This window comes from Primulina huaijiensis, chromosome 14, assembly GCF_012295235.1.
Source record: "Primulina huaijiensis isolate GDHJ02 chromosome 14, ASM1229523v2, whole genome shotgun sequence".
NCBI classification, from domain to species: Eukaryota; Viridiplantae; Streptophyta; class Magnoliopsida; order Lamiales; family Gesneriaceae; genus Primulina; species Primulina huaijiensis.
Window position 1 is genome coordinate 8,070,288 of NC_133319.1, and position 25,448 is coordinate 8,095,735.

Genomic DNA, 25,448 nt, shown 5'->3' on the forward strand with positions numbered 1-25,448 from the left:
GAAACTGTGGCGCGGGGACGGTGTCCTTTCATGCAAACTTCATAATCTCATCTTATCAACCTACAATTCTTGGGCATTACACTTATGGTCCGAATAAATAATAAACTTTTCTCCATACAAATAATGGCGCCAAATCTTCAAAGCAAACATAATGGCAGCCAATTCAAGATCATGAACAGGATAACGTGTTTCATGAGATTTCAATTGACGAGACGCATAAGCAATCACTTTCCCATGTTGCATCAGAACATAGCCCAAACCTTTACCAGACGCATCTGTACACACTACAAATCCTCCGGTACCTGAGGGAATAGTAAGCACAAGTGCTGTGGTCAATCTCGTCTTCAATTCAATAAAACTATCTTCACATTCATCTGACCAAATGAATCGCTGATTCTTCTGTGTCAGTTGAGTAATAGGTTTAGCTATTTTCGAAAATCCTTCAATAAAACGACGATAATAACCAGCCAAACCCATGAAGCTACGAATCTCAGGAACATTCTTAGGTCTCGGCCAATTCAATGCAGCTTCAACCTTAGCAGGATCAACAGATATGTCATGTCTCGAAATGACGTGGCCTAAAAATATCACTTTGTCCATCCAGAATTCGCATTTGGACAATTTAGCATATAAAGGTCCATTACGAAGAGTTTGAAATACAAGTCTCAAATGTTCAGTATGCTCCTTGTTCGATTTTGAATACACGAGAATATCATCGATAAAAACAATAACGAAGCGGTCAAGATAATCTCGAAAGACACGATTCATTAGATCCATAAATACAGCAGGAGCATTCGTGAGACCGAATGGCATAACCAAGAATTCATAGTGGCCATACCTGGTACGAAAAGCAGTTTTAGGCACATCTTCTTATCGAACACGTACTTGATGATACCCAGAACGAAGATCAATCTTCGAGTATACAGAAGTACCCTGAAGCTGATTAAAGAGATCATCAATACGAGGAAGTGGGTACTTATTTTTCACAGTAGCCCGATTCAGTTGCCTATAATCGATACACATTCGCATAGTACCGTCTTTCTTTTGAACAAATAAAACTGGAGCTCCCCAAGGTGATACACTCGATCGAATATTTCCCTTGTCGAGAAGATCCTGTAATTGTTCTTTCAATTCTTTCAATTCCAATGGTGCCATGTGATAAGGAGCTTTCGATATAGGTGCAGTCCTCGGCACAAGATCAATACTAAACTCAACTTCTCGATGTGGCGGAAAATCAAGAATCTCATCGGGAAATACATCTGGGAATTCGTTCGCAACAGGAATATCAGATAAAGAAGGCTCCTTCTTAGAGACATCAATAGCGTAGATAAGATAACCTTCATCTCCGCTAGTCAAAAGTTGAGACATTTCCAAAGAGGATACCAATGGAATTTTGGCTTGGGAACCCTTGCCATAAAAATTCCACTTGAGTCCATCAACAGGTCGAAATCGAACCACTCCATGAAAACAATCAACAGTAGCTCGATTTGTTGTCAACATATCCATGCCAACAATACAATAAAAGTCGTGCATTGGGAGGACAATCAAATTCAAGAACATCACATTATCCTCATATACCAATACACAATTATGCACAACTTGCTCAGACAAAATAATCTTTCCTGCTGGCGTGGCTATCGACAAAACCTCATACAACGGGGTACACTCAATATCATGAGATGCAACAAGTGCATGCGATATGAATGAGTGAGATGCTCCTGTATCAAATAAAACACGTGCAGGATAATCGCAAAGCATGCAAATACCTGCAATCACACCACCAGGAGCTTCTTTCGCCTGATCCTCAGTCATAGCATACACTCGAAATTGAGGAGGAACCTGGGCAGTCTGACCACCTGGTCCTCGATATCGTGGGACACTCGACTGCTGAAAAGATGGAACAGGAACAGCAGGTCTCATCATGCTAGGGCCACCTCTAAATCCTGGCTGGGGTTGAGAAGAAGTCGTACCCCTGTTCGGACATACTCGAGAGAAACGACCTTCCTGCCCACACTGATAACAAGTACCAAACATACCTCGACACAGCTCGATAGTATGTTTACCCCCACAATGACTACAGTAAGGAGCAATCAATGGACTCCCTCTCTGGGATCTACTCGAACTCGAAGAAGACGAAGAAACAGAACCAGTCTTCTTGAACTTCTTACCCCTTGGACGCAATGCAGGCTGCTGAGCTGACATTGGTGGTGGAGGAGTATACTGTGGACCTCCTCGCCTGAGTCCAGCCTTAGCTGCCTTGGCTCGTTCCACTGCCTCTGCGTAGTTGGTAGGCAAACCAGAAACAACATAAGTATATATCGCAGGATGTAAACCATTTACAAACCTGTCATATTTTGCCCTCGCATTCCCACCTACGTGAGGTGCATACTTCAACAGAGTAGAAAATTTTGAAGCATATTCTGCAACAGACATCGTTCCCTGCTGCAGATTATTGAATTCATTCTCCTAAGCAGTATAATAAGAAGGAGGAGAATACTGCTCCAAAAACTGGGCCTTGAAGACATCCCATGTGACTTCAATCCCGGCCTCTTTCAATCCAATCTCAGCGGCTTCCCACCAAGATTTAGTTCGGTCTTTCAACTGATATAAAGCAAGTTTCAGTCTCCGAGACTTGGAATACTCCACAATATTAAACAGATGCTCAATATCCTTCAACCAGGTTTCAGCTCTTTCCGCACTCTCAGTGCCAAAGTACCTCGGTGGTTTTAAATCCTGGAATCGAGCCATCACTACATCCATGGACAATCCTTCAAATTGTCCAGCAATCCTCTCAGTACTGCTACTCGTAGTTTCATTTGTGGGATCCATCTACAAATCATATGATGAATATCACAATTTCATATCAATTTCATAATCTCATCATCTCGTATCATCAATCTCATCAGATACTTACTCAAATCAAATCAAGTAAGAGCAAGTAATACAAATAATTCAAACACATGCGCACAATTCATTCGTGCCTATTCAAGTGTACAAAAGACTCAATCGAGCATTCCCAGCTATGCTCTGATACCACTCCGTGTGGGGCCCTTTGCTCCTAATCGTTATTACAACACAATTTGATTAGGGTTAATTAATCACAGCGGAAAACGAGTTTAAAATTTCTTTACAATGAGCCCAAAATATGCTATTTGAATACTAAAAATAGTATTTCATCTCACAACATAAAACATGCCCACACATAATCAAAACAACTCATACAACAACAAATCATATCCTCGGGACATACCCCGGTATATAGATACATATACATATATACTGGGAAACAACCACTAAACCTCAAATCAAACTATGACTCCCTCCAGAAGCACCCTCGCCGGTCTTCTGATATCCTGGAGTACCTGTCATTGTCAACATACAAAGACAACAACAGCCACATCTGGGGTGAGCAAAGCTCAGTCTGAAGCAACCACAATATATACCACAGATATCTAAATAATGATATATGATATGCAATGCATGTATGTCGTGGAGGTATCAGGTCAAATGCCCATCCACTGAGCACATGTCAGAGTCAATCGAATCGCTATCAAATCAATGCTCGAGCTGGCACACCGGCCTCAATAAGGGATACTCGTATGATAGCGTCGACGAAGCGCCATCAAATCCCAAATCTCATATCCAATCATCGGAGCCACAAATGTCTATGCTTTAAGGGTCATTTAATACCAAACATAGCATTGTGTTCACAAACCCCAGAATCAAATCAAATCATATCAGGGTATCCAAGGATCATAGCTCAACGTGCATGTCATGTATGCCACATAAACTCAACAAATAAGGCATATAGACATGTATTCTCAATCCAATCAATCAAATCAATCAAAGATATATCATATGATACAGATACCTGTCGTATGTTACTCGGTCGCAAAATACCTCAATTCTTCGTTCCAGTTGATGTAGCCTGAAGATATCGGTATAATACTTTATCTACATCAATAACATACTCATTCCAATCAATAACCTAATCAAAAATCATTAATATGAGTTTCAAATATTATTTGAAACTTCAAAAATTCATATCAAATTCAAATCATAATATAATTCAATTCCGACTTCGAATATGAGTTTCTTGTCGGTTATTCTACTACATATAAGAAATTCTACTTCAAATGCACGATATTCCAACGCTTTGATATTTAGAGCTGCTAGAACTAGAAGAAAATTACCTCAGTCAGAAGCCCTCGACGCGACGATCACAAATATATAGTTTGTTTCGCGTTTAGACAGCGTTTCAAAGTCGATTCGGACGAAAGAAGATCGAAATCTCTCGTGTCTCTCGAAGCTGCCGTGAAAGAAATAAAGAAAAAGAGGAAGAACCTCGTTCTTATCAATCCACCGCTTCGGCGCTCGGGCGGTAGAATTCTCGCGCCCGAGCGCGAGATGTTCTGCCCCCGAGTGTCACTTGCACCGCGCTCGGGCGGTCAAAAACTACCGCTCGGGCGCGGCATGTTCTGTCTGAGAACACCCCTTATTCCACACTGGCGCTCGGGCGGTCATTTTCTACCGCTCGGGCGCCACATGTTCTGTCCAAATATTGATTTTGGTATTATATTGACGTCCGGCTTTTCCACTCGATCTCTTACCACGTCAATTCGTATTCAATATTCATTTTCTCAATTTCCCTTGTCAGGATATACATCAACTACATAATCACATGACAATTTCATAGATTATCGATAATCACACAGGATTTACGATAATACGATACACGGTCCTTACATATTTATTCCACTAATCTAGCCGGATAACCATCATTTAAGTTTCAAAAACCAAAATTTACATAACACACACATCGTATGTATCCGATAAGTAAGTTGAATAAAGAAATACTTTACTTAAATTTAGTAACCTTGTTTATATGTACCATAAAAATGGGAACTGACCTACTCTAAATATTTTAATTTAAATGCACGTGAAAAATAATCCAAATATATACAAATTAAACAAATACCCATAATAAAAATAGTAATAATAATAATAATTCATATGAAGTAAGAGAAGACGCCATACATGAAAATCAATGCAACAAGTCAACTATATGGCGATTCCACCATTCTTCCTCATCTTCATCCTCACTTGCGCTCTAGTTTCCTTCCCACCATCAACAGCCGGCTTCAAACACTGCCTGAAACCGATAAAACCGACGGCACTCTTCATATTCGGGGACTCGTTTTTCGACCCTGGCAACAACAACTACATCAACACGACGACTCTTGATCAAGCCAATTTCTGGCCATATGGTGAAACCTACTTCAAGCACCCGACCGGGAGATTTTCTGACGGTCGTTTGATAATAGATTTCATTGGTGAGTACTCACTAGCGACTCGAGTATATATATATAAATTAAAATGGTATTCTATATATGTATTTTTACACAAATATTGAGATTCACACGCAAGAATGCACATTAACACTACAAGAAACATCACCAGTTGACTCTCTATGCCCATATACATGCACTGAGCACCAGATGTGTGCGTATATATGTGTGTGTGTGTGTGTGTGTGTGTGTGTGTGTGTATGTACCTTTTAATAAATTATTTATTATGAATATTCTTTGATTTTAGAATTATTGAGAAGAAATGTTGGCCAAGTAATTTTATCTTTTTTTATCGTATTTAATTATATATATAAATATTTTTTGGCATGTGTAGCTGAACTTGCGAAGTTGCCAATGATTCGTCCCTATCTACAACCAAGAAATGAAGATTCCAATAATAATAGTTACCATGGGGTAAATTTTGCTTCAGCTGGAGCTGGAGCCCTAACAGAAACTTTCCAAGGATCGGTACGTGTCTTTTCTTTCTCTCTTGCATTTTTCAAATCTTATATTTTTAGTCAAAAAATTTATAAATAAAGAAATTTGAAGGTGTCCCATTTGAATGGCATATTTTCCCTATGATTCATATTCAATTAGATGTTATGTGTGCCTAGATTTATCAAGACAAGACTTATACAGGTTTGTTATATTGTCCATTAACCGTACGTGCTTATTTATGTGTTCACCAATGAGTTGACACATATCTAATAAGTGAGTGTCATATCATTGGTAAGCACAGAAGTGAGTACGGTTGGTGAGCATCATAGCAAAACTATATATATGTTGGTATGTGTGATTTTAAAATATATTTTAAAAATCAATTCACCAGCTATTGTTTTAATTAGTTTGGTTGACCACCAACAATAACGTACTACGTTTAAGCATTTAAATTAAATTAATTTTTTTATTTTATATCAAATTTATGTCTCACGGGTACGCTGTAATTGTCCTAAATAAATATGAATGGATATTAAAATGAGAGTATGCTTAGTTCAATGTCATCTCAAAATGAAGTTATTTCAAATCTATCACTAGAATCCAAATACTTCCGCAAAGGCTAAGATTAACTAAAATCTACACGAGCTGAGGGAGCATAATGATTACTTGGAAGCCATCACGATTCAAGAGTTAATTAAGGTCAATGAAGGAGCCAATTTATTAGGCATATTTTCTATATAATATGTATATATGTATATATATAATAGTAGGTTAGGTTCGTTTCCACCCATGAGTTTGCATGTTTTTTCATTAATACTTTTCTGTGTTTTACGACGTCGGTGTCACCTTTATTTATTTTGTCAAATCTTGATGCGACCAAGATTTAATAATGGAAAAATTTGTGTTTTCGGCCACAAAAAACAAATAAAATAATCATTTATCTAAAAAATTTATTGTTTTTATTTCTTCATTCAACCCGATTTCCAATTCTTTTTCAAAAAATAATTTCAACGTTTAAAACTAATTAATATGTTGTACTTAACCTCACTCGCCCTTCAATCACAAAAAAGGTGGGCCCATTTCAAAAGTCCCTCTTTGCTTGTCAATTCATAAGGCAAGGCCCAAAACAACAAGGCCCGCACATTAATTGATGACGTCGTCTTCTGAAATTTCGTAGTAACATTTTGGTAGCTGAGACTAAAAACCTTTGACTGAAATTAAATTGCAAGAAGGATCAGATGTTTTTTCGCGTCTATGTTTATATATATTACAAACTACAGTTTTCGTGCATCTCTCTTAATTCACATAACTCAAACCTCAAGCCTTGTTTAAGGGGAATCGAGTTTCTTGTCTCTCGAACCAATATACATTTTGCAGAAAGAGTATGTGTAGGGTCGACCGATTGTCGTCTTACCTAAAGTTATAGCTAGCGGTAACGTTGCAACTCTAATTTTTTAAACATTGAATATGCTTAAGCGCACGTTTCTATTGCTCTACTCAGTAAAAAACAATTATTGTACATCAAAAAACATCCCTCAATATATAGTTGTATATCTTGCAATCCATATAAACCGAACTTATAACATTGGCTCTGCTCTGATATTAATTGTAAGATCAAACCCTTTCTATTTTATCCAAAATTATAGCTAGCGATAGTGTGACAAGTCTAATATTTTAAAATGTAAAGTTGTCCAAGCAAGAGCGTAGCTAGAAAATTTTTTGGCACTGAGTTACTGATCCGATAAAAATATAAATATATTAAATATTTAAAAATTAAAATATAATAAAAGACTGACTTATAATCAAGGAATACTGGCAAAAAATTTAATGTCAACTACGAATATTACACAGTGACGCGAACAAGATATGAGCTACTGAAGATATGCCCTGCGATTTTTCATAGAATATAACTCTTCAATTATTGAATCAATTTCGATCTTTGCCGAAAACCCTCTTTCAATGTAGACAATCATAGAATCTGGCAAGAACTTATCTTCTATATTATTCCGATAAGAGGTTTCATGTCTGAAAATGATTATGCTGTTGTTGCAGTATAAACAGAAGTGTTAAAATAAGATGAATCAATTTTGTCAATTAAATGATTATATCGTGAATTTTAAGTCTCTAATAATCGTCGACATAATTCATAAATGATATAGATATTTTGAAACCTTTCATGATTAATTTTATCAAACTTATAATGATCCAACTGATTTCACAAATAATGTAATTCTTGTCTATTGAAATCAGCGGGATAGAACAAGCACGATAAAAAAATCTAATAGTGCTCAAATGAAATAAAATCACATCGCTGGCAAGAACGTCTTATATCATATCTATAACAAGCATTCATATTTGCTATCTCAATACCATTATTTTGACAAATTGATTACACGATCGTTAGAAGAATATCATAACATTCTACTTTTAAAGTATGAAGTAAAGATTTTGTCGTTGAGACAAAATTCCCATTTAAAATGTTCAGAGACTTATCTTGCAAAGCTCGACATAGCAAATTTATTATCCTTATAATCTTGTGCATCAAATATAAGATAAATACCAAATCAAATTATCTCATTGCAATCAAAGAACATGTAGTTTCTCCTCATATAGAATTCGAATATGCTTCTTCCAACCATATGCTCAAGCACGATAATCATAGAGTTGTACATATCTATCATGCTGCAAATCAAGTTAAAATGAAATTCCAACGCGTCTTGTCAGCTCACTGCAAAGTACTAATTTGATTAAGGCTAGTACTTGTCTCGTGAATACCAGTAGCTACAATATTTGAAATTTCAATAGTTTGAGCAGATTGCAACTCAGTGTGATATGTTGAAGATGCCTTAATAAGATTATAAATATAAGTCGATTTTGAAAAAATAGCCAAATAGAACCCTCAAAGAAAGAGCCTGCAGTCTATTCCATGAGCCACACATATTACTAGCTTCATCGCATCCTTGACTTCAAATATCTTGTATGCAACTCATGTTGACCAAGCACATTACTTTTTTTTTTAAGTGTTGTCACAGTGCTATCAACTGGACGCATAATATCAAAATGTTCCAATAAGAAGCCTTCACAATTGTCAAATCTCAACACGATAGTCATTTGATCTTTGTCTAATATGTATTTAGTCTTATCAACTAAAAGACAAAACTTTTTACTACCAACCTCTCACATATTTTCTTTCTCGTTCTCTCTACAAAAATATTCAAAATGTTTTTTTGAATGTCTGGTGATGTATACCTTGCATTTCTTGGTGTTTTTTTCTAAAATAACATTATTATTGTTAACATCTATTTTCACATAAACATTATCATCTCTATAAGATTATTTTTGGAAGATGAAGATTTATCATGTCTTCTCATTACACATCTTTGCAAACAAAGCCATAATAATTTCAATTGTGGTCATAAGCCTCAGTTGGTTCTTCTTCACTTCTTTTATTGTTTATGCATTCATTAATTTATCGATGTGGCCACTTAAATTCATCAAAACGATCATAGATTGCACGAAATTGTTATGTGATGAAATGGTACTTTCTGTATGCATCAATAAAGCACATCTTTGTCCATCATTAACTCTTTTCCAAACTCTAAAACCATAAATTGTAAATGCAAGATAACGAGCCTCTTTTTCTTTGAAAAAAAACATGAAAAGCAGAATGACGCATCTTTATTAGGATAGAATTCCAACTAAGAAAATTTCTCAAATCAACATTTTTGAAATATTCGATAATGTTCTCCTAATTTGGTTCGCAGATACTCCGTAAAAGGTTGTTATGGCCCCCCATAAGATATAAGATCATCAGATTATATCTTTTTCATTGACATGACATCACCATATTAAAGTACACATGGTCCGGTCTAGTTAAACATAACCACTAACATCATTATCAACTCTTTTAACACTTGGTAGAATGTTATTCATCATGGTTTAAGATCTCAGCATTGGTTGGAGAATACTCTCACTAGCTAATGCACTAGATTTTTGTTTAAAAAATGAAAAAAGTTTTCTTTTTGATTTCTTGAGTTTCTATTACAAAAACAAATCTATTAATGCATATATAATTCACTTCTCAGAAAATTAATTGAATATACACATCTAACTCGTAACAACGAAGTCCCAAAATTCGTCATAAAGCACGTCGAAAATAAAAAAAAATGCAATAATAAAAGAAAAATTATCACAAGCATTTTCTCAAATACATTATATATAACTAATGAGAATTATCGATATACAAATTATACATTGATGAAAACCCAAGAAAATACAAAAACACAAACATGATCTCAATGATAATCCAAGGATTCAACAAAAAAAAAAAAATCACCACAAATAGAAAATCGACTTACCCAAACAAATAAACTTAGTCATTAATGAATTTTCGACAATAAACTTAGGCATCAACAAATTTTTCAAGAATTCTCCACATTTAAATTTGACTATTAATTCTTATGTCCGAATTGACTACAACAATTTAATAATTATCTAAAGACTATTGAATCATCAAATAATTGTAATAATATTTCAACCAAAATTTATAGGGTCGCCAAGATAAACCTCAAAGCCAATAAACTCTGGTAACTACAAAATTAACCCGATAAATAAATCAATATTGGTGCGATAATTGAGTTGAAATCAAAGTAAATTGAAGCGAATGATTTCTCCTGCCCGGACAGCCTACTAATTCAAACAATAGGCTGAAAATCGAGCTCAACCTAGCTTCGAAGGTAAATTTCAGAAATGTCGAATTTACGGCAGCTTGCGGTGGTGCTCGGAAGAACTCACAGCGGCACCTGCTAAAATAGGCTGAAAATTGAGGCTTTTGACACCTAAAATCAAAGAAAATTTATTACTATTAGAATCATAGCTACACGACACAGAAAACAACCGAAAATCATTTGAGAAATTGAAGAATAACTCGAGTAGAAATGGATCCGCCAGCTAGGTTTCAGGTTTCGGGTTTCAGTTAGGTTCGACATTTACATCCTAAACTAGTATCAAAATGAAGCATATGACGTGAAAAATAAAAACCTTCAATCAATTTTGAGAGGTGTTTCTTCGACAAGAAGCATTGGCTGACTTTGAGACGAGGGAGAAGTCAGAGAAAATTGAAATCACGTTGGGCCCATATATATTAAAACTTATATAGGACTAGAGAAATGATTTCATGCATATATTCAAACAAAACGTTTCGATTGTTGTATCAATTATCGCACCTCAACGTTATGTTTTTAATAAGATGATTAATATACTCGTTTTTTTCCGAATGTGATCTCAACATAACCATGTCACGCAACATTCCACATTTCTTCCCAAATTAGGAAGTACTTAAATTCCTATGTTATTTATTAGTTCATCATTAGTCATTACTAATTTTCAGGTGATTGATCTTAAGTCACAACTGGAGTACTATAATATGGAAGTGAAACGATTGAAGCACAAATTAAACCATGATGGCGCAAATGATATATTATCAAATGCAGTATATCTTTTCAGCATTGGAACCAATGATTACATAAGCCGTTTCCTCTTGAATTCGACGGCAGTGCTCGGCTTTACACGATCGCAATATGTTGGGATGGTTGTCGGGAACTTGACCATTGCTATCCAAGTAAGTGAATTTGTACTTCCACCCTTTTTTTCCCTCAATTTTTGGATACAGATAATTGATTCTTGAGCCAGATTTGATTCATACTAATCAACGGAAAACTCTCTCTACACTGATTTTATTCATTTTCAAGATTTGAACATGATTGTGATAAGATTAGCAAATGCACTAAACTAAGCCAATATATAGTATACTCAGCTACGAGTTCAAATTTGTTTCCATTTACACTTTAGTTTAACCATTATGTTTGTAATCGCAGAAGCTAAGATAGTCAAAATATTAAAGTGGAAAAAAATTAGGGATAATTATATCTACCTTCCTAAGATTTTTCCTAATTATAACAAAAAAAAAATCAGATTATATTTAAATGTTACATTTATTCTTTCGAGATTCGTGAAAAATAAAAAATAAATAAAAATTTCTAAAATTGCAAACACCCTTCATGTTTGTATTTATATTACATTTTACACTCTTGGGTTTGTATTTATCTTACAATTCTGAAGGGTCAAATGTAGAAAAATACAAACTTGATATGTGTGTGCAACATCAAATGTAGATGCTATTATGTGATGTCTCATTATGCCTTCCTTCTTACCGTAATCCTCAAATCCTTCGAGCAATATTGTAATCCATTGTATGTTCTCAAGACTTTAGATTTTCTCTCAGTTTGATTTACCTAAAGGACATTCCATGCCTTCAAACTTTTCAAGTGCTTCAGTCTTTAATTTTAGCATGAATATCCATATCCTTTGGGAGAAATCATCTACAATGATCATGAAGTATCTAGCTCCACCATTCGAGGCCACCCTTGAGGGACCCCACAAATCATAGTGAACATAGTCTAAGGTAGTTTAGTCATATGAAGACCCTTTGAGAACTTGATCCTTGTGGATTTTCCTTTCACACAGTCCTCACAAAACTTCAGAGGGTCCAACTGCTTGGTTTGAAGTTTTCCTTGTTTATGCTGCTCTTGTACTTAGTCTTCCATTTTCACCTTTAATGTGTGACCTGATTGGTGCAGAGCACCAAGTGAGATCAGGTTTCTTTTGAGTTCAGGTATATACCTCACAATACTGAGAATTATTTCACTGCCATCAAACATCTTTAGTCTTAAGGACCCCCTATGCCAAGTATCTTACAGGTTTTATTATTTCCTAATATAACTTGGCCCCATTCTGATTCTTGAAAAGACTCAAACCATCCCTTATTTGGACTCATATGGAAGGTACAACCACTGACGAGTACCCAACAATGTTCACTGTCAAGATCAGTAACACAAAGAACCTCAGTTCTTTCTAGGATGTTCCCATTTGTGACAGTGGAAACACTCCGTCTCCTTTGTTTTGGACTTATACTTGTTCTTGGATTTGTATTTGAGGCCCCTTTTCTGGTCTGCCTCTAATGTTGAGACTATCTGCATTGCTTGATGTGGGCTTTTCAACTTGATTTTTCGATTCTTTTGATTTTAAAGCATTTTGACATCAACAAAAGATAGTGATTCTCTGGCATATTTCATTGTTTCTACGAATGTCTAAAAAGATTTTTGCGAGGCATTTAACAGAATAATAGCCTTATCTTCTTCATCAATGCTAATCCCTATGTTCCCCAAATGTAGGATTAGTCTATTGTAGTTATCAAGGTTATCAGAAATTGATTTGGACTCATTCATCTTATAGCCGAGAAACTTACCCTTCAAGTAGATTCTGTCTTGAAGGTATTTTGTCATGTAGAGATCCTCAAGTTTCTTCCAGAGTCCTACAGCTGTTGTTTCAGATGATACTTGGCGCAACACCTTATCATCTAAATGCAGTGTGAGTTTGCTGAAGGCCGTTTCCATGTGTTCAAACTTATGTTCGTCAGTGAGTGTTTCTGGTAAACATTTTAGACCTCCAGCGCCTTCGCAAATTTTGTTGAACAAGGATTGCATACATTCTCCGGTGCCAGATTCCAAAATCCCCTTTGCCATCAAACCTTCCCACATCAATCTTGGTTGTCATCTTTTCTTGATCGGAACTAGGATAAAAACATGTCTCTGATGCCACTTCTTGTTAAATTTCACCAAATATTCGATCAATTTCACTCCAGTAATGAGAGTAATTTGAGATCTACATACAAGATCTCGATCAACATTGATTTTCGATTAACCCATGCAAGAACATAACAGAAAATGCAAGACGACCAGAATTTTACGTAGTTTGATCCTAAACAGATCTACATCCACGGAGACACTATAATCGATCAAGATGTTTGAGATACAATACAAATATTTGTACTACCAATTCACTCGATTCTCTCTTTTGAATACAGAAAGAATTCTCTTGAATTTTACACTTTGTATGACTGTCTCTGAAGACTCTCAAGCAATTCTTTTGTGTTGTGTTGCACGCTCTGTATTCTTCACTGAAACCTTTCTCAAATTTATATATGAGCCTTGAGATCTCTCTATCAATCCTTTAGCCAATCCAGAAATGGGTTGTTCACCGATTCTAACTAACTCCAAATAAGTTACTAGCTTGAGTTCTTGATCACCTATGAATTTGACACTTGGGCTTCAGTTACTACCATGGATAACGTCAGCGGCTTTGTTCCTATACTTGATCTCCATGCCTACCATGGAATCGTGCCTGACCTTCATGCTTATTTTCATGGTTCACTGGTTCAGACAGAGAGCTGACTCGACCAGGGGATTTTGCATGGTTCTGTGGTCGTTTTTCCCATGCCTTGAACATGTACAGTAGCATGGAATTGGATAACTTTCGTGGGATTAACCTGGTGCTTTGATAGAGAGCTGCAAAACTAGGGAATGGAGCGTTAGCGTACCTTTGCAGATTCATGGTTGTGGTTCTATACTCCAAGTTTGGATGAGCATGGAGTCGACCATTGTCAGGACAGTTCAATCTGTCTTTTCCCTAGCTCTTTTGATACGTCTTTCAACTCCAGTCTACATGGCAAAAATTCTGTGAAATTTTCTTCATATTTTTATCATATTTACAATTATCATTCAACCTACAGAGGAGGAAAAAAAATCATTGATATGCATGAAGAGGAATAAGTAATTCCAAGTAAAGACTGATATTGCAACTTGTTCGGTAAGAGCTATGATATATATTGTACTTGTCAACTACTGATGGTTATACATGTATATTTAATCACAAAACGTATTTGATAAATCATGAATTTTTTCCCGAAGGAAATATACAACAAAGGTGGAAGAAAATTTGGTTTTCTGGATTTAGGAGACTTGGGGTGTTTACCTGGCCTAAGAATTCTTGAGACCAGAAGTGAAGGTGGATGCTTGGAAGAGGCTTCAAGTTTAGCAACGCTACATAATATTGAACTCGCCAAGACTTTGTCAGAAATAGAGATGAAGTTAAATGGCTCCAAGTATTATCTCTATGATTTCAACGGGGATTTAGCCCGAAAAATTAATCAACCTTCAAAATATGGTATATCCTTCTCAAACCAAAGCAACCTGTGTCTAAGACAGCTAAATTACGCTTCATATTTAACTCAATAAAATATTATGTTTTTCCAGGTCTTAAAGAAAGTAAAAAGGCATGCTGTGGAACGGGGAGTTTTAATGGAATATTCAGCTGTGGAGGGAAAAGACCGGTAAAGGAATTTGAGCTGTGTGAAAATCCAGACGAGTTCATCTTTTGGGATTCGTATCATCTCACTGAAAATGTGTACAAACAAATGGCAGATCGTATGTGGCGTGGAGATCAAACAGGAATAAATACCCTAAAAAGTTTCTTTCAATGATTCTAAAATCTTTATTCATTTTAATTAAATATTCTTCAGCATTACTATTTACAATGAATAGTCCATGTACAACTCATTCGGATAGAAGTTGGTTTTGATGTATCTGTTTGTATAAAATTCTAGATCTTTTCCCTCGAGCATTTTACCACATATTGGCTTTTTTTTTGGTGCATGTGTGTTTTAATTTTGCTTCTGTATGAATGTAGATAAATGAAGAGTCAGAGAAGAGACAAGACAAAGCAATTACTTGGTTGATCTTATGACCCAAACCGTGGAATATAGGGCTAAAACTCTTATTATTTAGTTCTCTCTGAATTATGAATAGAATAATTGCCCTTTTACAATTTGAAATATTTCTGACAGATATAGATATCACAAGCCAAGTAAGACAATCCAAGCAGGAAAATTCAGGAGTTTGAGATGGATTCATAATCAGTGCCTGACTGAGTGATTCTCAGATATCACAAGCTGAATAACATTAAGCAATTATAAGTTTAGTTCTCCATAAGAGTCGTTACTTGAATTTCAGTGTATCGAAGAAAATTATGCTTCGATGTCTCATAGTAAGTAATAGTACAAAAGAGAGAGCTGAATGCACCTTCCAATGAAAAGCGTGTAGTTGACTCAGAAGGTATGGTGTCTCCACTTTCTGTTAGAGCTCCTGAGATTATAGTGGAGTGGCAGTATGATGAAGTCGACAACATTCCATTGTTATAGTATGAAGCTTGATTTTGCAGGATCAAACTCATAATGCGACTTAAAATTGACAGCATTCAGAGACTAACTTGTGATAATAAACTAAAAAAACAAAACCTTTCGAAGATCAAAAGCTTAGTTCATCGTAGGAGATCAACAAGTTAGAATGAGTAATAGTGAAAAATTACAAAGAGCTTCATCAAGTAAAATTTCATCAGGGATTGCGGCGTTCAAAAAAGAAATAACAAGAATCAAATGAGGATCAAAGATGACAAAATGGAAGACAGACATCGAGGTCCACTTCTGGCCATCCATTTCTCAGTTTAACGAGCTCCAAGTTATACAAGTAGCGATTCACACATACAGAGAAAAACAATCAGATCACATAGTTAATGCCTCTGGAGGTTTTAGGTACACAGACATTAATAAAAGCATTGATCACACAGTTTAGTCAAAATTCCCAAGGAGAGAATGGAAAGGAATACTTACAGGATACATTTATACAATTTGTCAGAAAAACCGTAAGTAAAAATGCTGCATCTATATCTTTATATCAAAACATCAACTGAGAGTACAAACACTGTCAATATGAGACGATATATGTTATCAGATACCTCTGAATTTGGTGCATTTCACCAATAATCATTACAAGAACATAATCCATCTTTAAAATGGTGAAACCTCTTACTATCTCGTGCAATAATTTCCCTACCAACTATACTTGAGATAATTTTAAATGCATTGTGGCAATCCCCACAAACACGAAGATTCTTAATTATTCGCAGAGGGGATCTAGCTGGAGTGGTTAAGAAACCTTGTGCAGCAGCAAGTCTCTCACTATGAGCCATGAGAGCTTCCTCCTTAGCTTCTATGTCAACATCATGGAGCACAAATTTAGTCTCTGGAACATAACCCACCTCTTTCATTTGCTGCTTCAGTCCCCTAAGCAATCCGTAGATCCTTTCATGATCAGGGTGAGATCTATCACCTGCTCTATATTCATGGACTCTACTTCGAACCTCTAGAAGATTTTGACTGCTTAACTTCTTTCTCTCTTTCTCTTTTGCAAGGTCAGCGGCATTTATCGGTATGAGGCCCTCTCTTGATTGCTCATTTAGGCGGGACGGATCCAAAAGCTGCACAATATCAGCACATCGGTCTCCAAGTTCCATATTTCCATGCATTCTACAGAAATTCATCAAGGTTTCCCAAATTTCTACTCCGGGTTCAACAGGCATTTTTTCAATGAATTCCAAAGCTTCATCCAGGAATCCTGCACTTCCAAGCATGTCCACTATGCCAACATAGTGCTCAATCAAGGGAACAATTCCATAATCCTTGCTCATGGATTCAAAATGCAGCATTCCTTCGACAAAGTCACCTATGGCACCACACGCAGAAAACACCCCCAAAAACATCTGGCCATCAGGTTTCAGCCCAGATTTTTTGAATTGCTCAAACAAATAGATGGAATCTTCTCCATGATCATTCTTAGCAAGCCAGTATATCAAAATGTCCCAGGAAGTCAGATTTCGTCTAGGCATTTTATCGAAGACCTCAAATGTGTCAACCACGGAACCACATTTAGAGTACATCTCGAGAATCTTATTGAATATTCTAACTTCAGGATGCGGCATTGACTTCAAGAGATGACCATGAACAGATTTGGCCTCTTCCAAAGCCTTATTCTCGCCACAGACCTGCATCAAAGCCAAGTATCTAGGCAGATCAACTGTGATACCCTGCTGTTCTAGCTGTCCCAAAAGTTCTACTGCTTCCTTAAGTTTTCCTTCCTTGCACAATTCATCAAGATCCTCAGATTTGCTCACGGGCAGACTCTCTTCAACAATTCCAACTGACCCTTCATTTGGATTACTTGCTACTTGAGAATAAACTATTCCGCCAACTTGAGACTCCCTCCAATTCTGTCTATAGTTTCCTGCACTGGAGTAATAATCCCCACCCCCAGTCTGTTGATACTTTCCAAAATAATTGCCACTGTAATTCTGCTGAGATAACTCCAAGTTCCCGGTAAAATGATTCGGCAAATTCTGCTGCATTGATGTTTGGCATCGCCCTGAAAAACCACCCTCGAAAACCCCCTGTCCATTTATTCCACCGGGTTTTTGCATTCCCACATCAAAGTCACCCGAAATTACCTCATTCCTCGAATTCCCGTGTGCCAAATTCCCATGAAGGTCACTATTGTAATGCCCATAATCCCCGGTTGAGCTTTGGCCACGATTAACTCCATCCAAATTCGTATCCAAACTACCATTGTTCCAATGACTATGAAACCCATTTTGAGGGACATTTCGCTCGTAAGAAGGTTGAAAATCACCAAGCTGCCCATTTGGGTTACCCCCTTGAAACCCATTAGGGCTTCTGTTTTGCTCAAACCCACCTAAATTCCGACCGTAAAAAAGATTGTTTTGATTGCCATTTTCGTAACCTTGACGATTTTCTGAAATAACCCCTTCGTAATGATTGTGAAAATCTGTTCTTTCAGCAGCTGTGGATAGATTTCTAACCAAATTAAAGGATTCCGTCAAAGAACTAAGGTTTCTGACACTACTTACGTGAAGTAGACGCATGAGAGAGTTGAGGGTGGCGGGTGAAGGTCTTCTAGCGTACATTTCGGCGTCGCGAGTCTGTCCGCCTTGTTCACTGGGACGCCGGTCCTGTATTCTACAAAGAAGATGCGACGACCGAACTGAATGGATCGGATCAAAAATCCTCAAACCAAAAATCTGTGTAGCCCTAAGTCCATGTAGCCCTAACAACCTAGCCAAAGCCCAATATTTTTAAACCATGGAATTGATCAGACTTCTCTCTTTGATAAAGCTAATGTGATATCGAGGTCTTCCTTAATTCGAAAAAACGGTAGACAAATTGAACTAATTGTTGCGTTTCAATTATATTAGCCTACATAATTTGACCTCTTCACTAATATTAGACGTCTGATAGTTATGATTCTTCGATCTCGAAAGTGAAAAGCATCGGATGAACTTCACCGAAAAACATTTGATTTTGTTTTTGCTTGTTTGTTCATGTTTTTCAGGTTATTACCGTTAAAAAACTATGGCAAAATTGATAGTTAACATTTTACAATTGAGTAGGTCTCATGTGAGACCGTCTCACGGATCTTAATCCGTGAGACGGGTCAACCCTACCCATATTCACAATAAAAAGTAATACTCTTAGCATAAAAAGTAATACTTTTTCATGGATGACCCAAATAAGAAATTCGTCTCACAAATACGACCCGTGAGACCGTCTCATACAAGTTTTTGCCTTTACAATTTATTGGATTTAATACCTGAAGCTCTCTTAAATTTTCTGGTTTTTTCGGCATGTTTTGATGATATGTTGATTTTTTTTTATATATAAACTAATGTCTGATTGCAAGCTTATATAGTTAGAGTAATTATCTAAACAAGATATGTTTTTTTGTTTTCAAATTAATTATTTTTCTTTAATCTAAAATTTTAAAAATATAGGTAAAGATAAGAAATATTTTAAAAATGTTGATAATATATGATTGAAAGATTTAAAACCTTAAGGCTATTTAGGAAAATACAAAAAAATTCATGAATAAAGTTGAATAATGAGGGGTATAATTGTGATATTAAATAAGGTTTCACCAATCAATTAAATGTTGGTTAGTATGGAGACATCAACTTTAAAATATAGCATAGATTTATGATAATAATGAAAATTAAAGATATATCCCGAAACTAAGTTGAAAGCTTCTAAAGCAGAATTTATTCTAGAGGGCTTAGAGGCCTACAAAATGGATCAGATGGGTGGTGGTTCTCTTCAAATAAATATCATCTAACATTTGTCATTTTATTAAGAGTTATAATTTGTGATATTTTAAATCGTACAAAAGTTTAAATGTCATTTTCAATTACTCTTTCAACAATAAAAATTATTGCTCTCAACAATATTCGACTCAATAGTTGCATTTTTTACAACCAATAATTGACACACATGACATTGACTCTTAAACCTAATTGTAGAATCAAATGTTTGTCATTTTACCAAAATGTATAGGTGATGGAAATGGTGAAATCCAATTTTTTAAGTCGTACAGTAACTCAAACTTCACATTTCGATTGTTGCAGTCCTAACAAAATCCAACGTTGATGTAACCAAATAAAAATGTTATCTGAATTAGGTAAATTCAGACGAATGCTAGACAGTGGATTTCGGGTGAGCAGTTTTTGCTTCTATGAAGCCCAAAAGAAATTTTGCTAGGTTATTTACAAAAAACGTCAGAGACGCTTGGGAGTGCCTGACGTAAAGTCTTTTAATAAGAGAACGAGATCCTACTCTTCCCAAATGAGAGGAGATGACCTATTTATAAATTAAAATGGCAAGTCTTGTGGGCTTTCCCTTTTTTGATTTGACCATTGCTGGCCTTTATTAAACAATTAGACTCAATACCTTCCAAGTCATGAGGGAAAATGACCTATTTACGGTTAAAATAAAATGTTTTTTTTAAAAAAAATTATTATTATTAGATTCGCCTATTGAATTGCAGGTTATATACTCTATTGTAGGGGTGAGCATAGTTTGGTTAAAATCGAAATAACCGACCGGACCGAAAAATTCAGTTTAAATGGTTCGGTTTTTCGACCGGTTACGGTTTCAAAATTAAAGAAATTCGGTTTTTCGGTTTGGTTTGCGGTTTTGATCCCCAGAAAACCGAAATAACCAAACCGGCCATATTATATTTAACTATAGGGCTTTTTGCATAATTGGCTAATAAATGAGAAATATCTTTGTTAGTTTCAGTAACTTTACATATATTTAAGTTATGCTTCAAGATTGTGATTCATAATCACTGTTGTGATGAATTTAATGTCGTTTTTGTTTCTAATTTTGCAAAACAGGATTTTGGAGTTTGACAATTGGAAGGTCAAATTGTTATTGAAGCTTATATTGTTAAATGTATTGAGATTTGAGATGCAAAATCTATGTACATTTTGGAGTCTTAGAATTAGAATTTAATGACTGTGTATCCTTTTATTGAAGAGTTACTGTTTGAAATTGTATTTCAAATTGTTATTGAAGCTTAGATTGTTAAGTCATAAGTGTATTGTAATCATATATGTTCTACTCATCTACTGTCATTATTTCTTTTATATGTGTTACATCCATCGAGTATCAAGTGATGTATAATTTTATTTTTTAACTAAATATTACAAAATCGTATATAACCGACTATATAAACCGAACCATATTACAAAAAAACCAGACCGAACCGTAATAAAATGGTTTGATTTTGGACCAGATATATTCAAAATCGAAAATCGAAAAACCGAACCGTTATAGAGAAAAACCAGACCGAACTGACCGACGTCCACCCCTACTCTACTGGATTTTAACTGACGAAATCGGTTTTGATTCAAGTATTTTTTTTGTACATTTAAATTATTTTTTTTATCATATATTTTATTTGACCAAGTAAAATGAAGTATTTCAGGAATTTTTTTTGACAGAAAACATGGAAAAATTAGTCTGTTTTATTTGTGTGTTGCATATTATTTTTTCAGTTTTTAATCAATTTATTTTTTGGAAAAACTGAAAGAATAATGTTTTGAATTTTTGATTTCCCAATGAAAATCCATGCTGTTGTTTCTCCGTGTCAAAATTACACACGTTTAGCGTGTGGATTTGGACACATAAATTTGAAATGCAAATCATGTGGACTATACAGTTATACCTTGACAAAGAAGTTTGTCACTCTTTTTCACTGTTGTGTGTATTATATTATATTTAAATATTAAAGATTTTTATATTATTACATATATTATCTTGAAAGTTAAGTTACTATTTTTTTATGATGTGAAAATCAACCGTTGTTATTTTTCGTTGCACACTAGGTAAACCTCCAAACTAACAAAATAGTTTACAAGTCACGTTAGTTAAGTAAACTATATTGGAAAAATCCCGTGTAGAACGCTCGTATGAGCTAATATTTGTAATGAGTCTTCGTGCAAAGTAGTCATACATTATGACAGGAACTGTCAATTATCTAGCAAATATAGTTCTTTTCATCATTTCTTTACATGTACACGTAGTAAGATTCAAGTAATGTCCTTTGAATTCATTGGTTTCATCATTAGCTTTATAAATAACTTTGGCACAAAATAAGAAAAGATCTCTCCAATATTGCATAAATTGTGGGAGTTCACATTATCATAATCTTTGATAAAATCAAGTACGCTGAGAAGATATTCATAAATCGTTCTACCATAATTTTTAGTACATATGGTTTAATAGTACATCTCAACCGGTCATACTTGTTCAATTTATCTCTTTTAACTTGAAGTTGATAAATCAGTCATGTGTGACAAAATCATTTGAGAATGTGTTGACAGGAAAAATCAAACTAATTATTGGTTTAAAGTTATACTGTTCCACCAACTCAGAAACATCTTCGAGATCGAAGGTAGTCTTATGCTCCTATTATTTAATATAAAACACGAATAAAGAATTGAAAATATGATTTTTATCGTTGTTTCATTCATATTTATTTGCACTGTTTTATGATTTTATTTTGCTTGTTTGAATTTAACATTATTTCTATTTATTTGTATGTTGATGGAAAATGTGAATATGGTTAAAAAAAAAAACATAAATTAATACTCAATATATTAATAGCATCTTTAAAATAATATTTTTTTCTCAGTCTTGACTTGGCCTATTGTGCTAAATTAATAAGATAATATTTTTTTTGGAATACCTTTGTATAAACTATAGTCCCTTTGATATCATAAATTAACAATCATCTAAAATTACAAACTATGACAATTTAGTAAAATATGACTCTATTGTTGTTTGTTTTTTCACGTAACCTGCAACGAAAATTATTGTAAAAGAGGGGATATCTAATTATATTGTTGTTTTTGTTTATAGAATTAATTTTATTTGATTAGTCAATGTGATTAATATATTTGATTCTAGGAATATATATGATACGGACATAGGTGAAATCCACTAAATTTGTATGCAATTAAACTTATTTTCTTTGAATAAATAAATGTTATTTGACATGATTTATCGATTAATTATTATCTCTATAAAGTAATAAAATTTCATGATCCCAGCATTATTAATCTATGCAAATTTTAATGTATGAAAAAAAATCAGTAATGTTAGTTGTCTCACATCGGTTGAATAAATAACCTGGAAGTTGCATATATGGATTTAAACAATCATCCCCCCTTGAGCTAGCTTTTGGGGTTAAGTTAGGTCCAAGTTCCAATTTTAACATGGTATCAAAGCTCAAGTTCCATTGTTATGTGTTGGACTGCCTATAGTTAGGTCATCTGTTCTGCCCATATTTGGGTCATTTGTAAACTTCACGCTCCAGATGTTCATTCCTGGACGTGAGGGGTGTGTTTGTTGTCCCACATCGTTTGGATAAATAACCTGTAAGTTGCATATATGGACTTGGACAATCCCCCATTGAGCTAGCTTTTGAGGTTGAGTTAGGTCCAAGTTCTAATTTTAACAAGAAAAATTATTGTCCACGTAAATTCAATCCAATGGAGATCGAGCTTTGGCCTAAGTGGTCTCACCCACTTTCTCCCTATAAGTGGCTCAAGTTCGAGCCCTCTTCACCTCATAGTTTAGGAAATTAAAAAAAAAAAAAATTCAATCCAATGACCATATCAAAAATTGATTGGGAAAAATCGAATAATTTTCAAAGTATGCCAAATCCATGAACCCAATAATGGAATGAATAAATAAATAAGCACACGGACATCAAAAGAAAAATATATGAAATTTTGAATTTTACAGAAAAGATTCTCTAGACCCAAAAAGTAGCAGGTATAATGTCTGAGTGTTACCATCAAAAAGTCCAAATTTGATTGGATACGTGAGATTCACAGGAAAATTAAATCAGATCATTGAATGTAACACGGAAATATTAAAATATAACTGTTGAAATGGTATCGATTTAGGGATGAAAAGACATTATTATGATGGACTAGAGGACTTGTTAGGGTGGCTAGATCGAGTCAGCCGGACTCCTAAAATGAGATGAAAGTTAGCGAGAAATTGGACACAGAAGAAATTGAAAATTTTAGGCCTCTATTCAATGAATTAAAAAAAAAAAATTGAATAAGGACGGTCACACTCACTCGGACCCCTTTGGCTCTGTCACTGACTTCAATAACTATAATAATCATTCTTTCCATTATTTATTTTAAAATCGCATGAACTAGACTAACTTGTTTAGCCTTCGAATCCTCTTCCCGTCCCGCTGCACCAATATTTGAGTGCACCAATATTTGAGTGATCCACATGCACCATCCCTTGTGTGTGAGTTGAAAGATAAAAATAGTGAAAATTAGTTGAGTCGCAGACAATTAAGGAGAATATTACAACTTGTTTTTGACATTTCTTCCGCCATTATTTAATAATCAATCAACTCAATGAATCGAACAAGTACGACTCAAAGACTCAAGGAGAGCACCAAATATTAGTTAGGATGGCTAATTCCATTCGGCCGGACTCCTAAAATGGGGTGAGATGTAGTCAGAAAGTTTAGATACAAGGAGATTTTTATTGATATTTGTTGAATGCAGTTTACCGTTCGAATCCTCTTATATATCCTCGACTCATGATTTGTTCCACAATCGTATCAGGATTAGTTGGAACCAGGGGCGGAGCCAGGATTCAAAATTACCTGAGGCTGGCTCCGTCCCATACTATATTTAATAAAATAAATAATTAACTAAAAAATTTAAAATAAAAAATATGTAAACATTGACTTCATGAAAACATAGAACAAGAGTATTTAATATTTAATTCCTTCAAAAACACGGAGCTAAAACACTACTGAAGTTGTGCTATTTGATTCTTCTTAGAATAAAACTCATTAATTATTAAATCGTTATCAATTTTTTCAACCAAATCTCGTTCGATGTAGATTACCATAGAATCTCCGAAAAACTCTGCTTCTATTTTGTTACGAAGAGCTGTTTTAACAAGTTTCATTGCTTAAAATGCTCGTTCCGTTGTTGATGTAGAAACGAGGAGAGTTAAAACAAGACGAATCAACCTGTCAATTAAATAAATATATCAGATTCGATAACTAAGTAAACGACGTACATAAAAATATATAAATCACCTGTCAATCAAATCGTAGGTTCCTGACTTATTTGTCTCAAATAATCTTTGATATAATTCAGAAATAGTTGATAAATTCTGAAATCTTTCATGGCCAGCAACATCAAGTTTATAGTGATCCAATTGCATTCTCAAGTGATGCAAATCTTGTGAATCGAAATCAAGATAATAGAATTTCTCAGCAAGTCGATAGATATGATCAATATTAAGAAGCTTAAAGTTTTCTTTAGGTTCCAAAGCACAACTAAGTGTAAGAAGTTCAACTGCCTCATCCTTGAATCTATTATTAAGCTCTTCAACTTGAAAATCTATTGCAGTTGTAAATACATCAAATCGATATTGGTGCTCAACTGTGATTGAATCATTGTGTTGACAAGAACGGCCTGTACCAGATTTATAACGAGCTTCCATGTGAGGTATCTCAATTTCATACTTGA

The 25,448-nt window shown here is 34.9% G+C and overlaps 2 protein-coding genes across 2 annotated transcripts; one reads left to right on the forward strand and one right to left on the reverse strand.

Annotated features, from left to right (window-relative positions):
* The first annotated feature begins 5,024 nt into the window (after positions 1-5,024).
* LOC140957054 (GDSL esterase/lipase 5) lies at positions 5,025-16,257 on the forward strand. Its single transcript, XM_073414124.1, has 5 exons — positions 5,025-5,333; positions 5,683-5,816; positions 11,176-11,406; positions 14,594-14,849; positions 14,939-16,257. The coding sequence occupies exons 1-5, from the start codon at positions 5,048-5,050 to the stop codon at positions 15,163-15,165; spliced, it is 1,134 nt and encodes a 377-aa protein (XP_073270225.1). The 5' UTR covers positions 5,025-5,047; the 3' UTR covers positions 15,166-16,257.
* Positions 16,258-16,383: 126 nt separating this feature from the next.
* Positions 16,384-18,665, reverse strand: LOC140957053 (pentatricopeptide repeat-containing protein At4g32450, mitochondrial-like). The gene has a single exon (XM_073414123.1). The coding sequence runs from the start codon at positions 18,495-18,497 to the stop codon at positions 16,494-16,496; it is 2,004 nt and encodes a 667-aa protein (XP_073270224.1). The 5' UTR covers positions 18,498-18,665; the 3' UTR covers positions 16,384-16,493.
* Between the last annotated feature and the right edge of the window lie 6,783 nt (positions 18,666-25,448).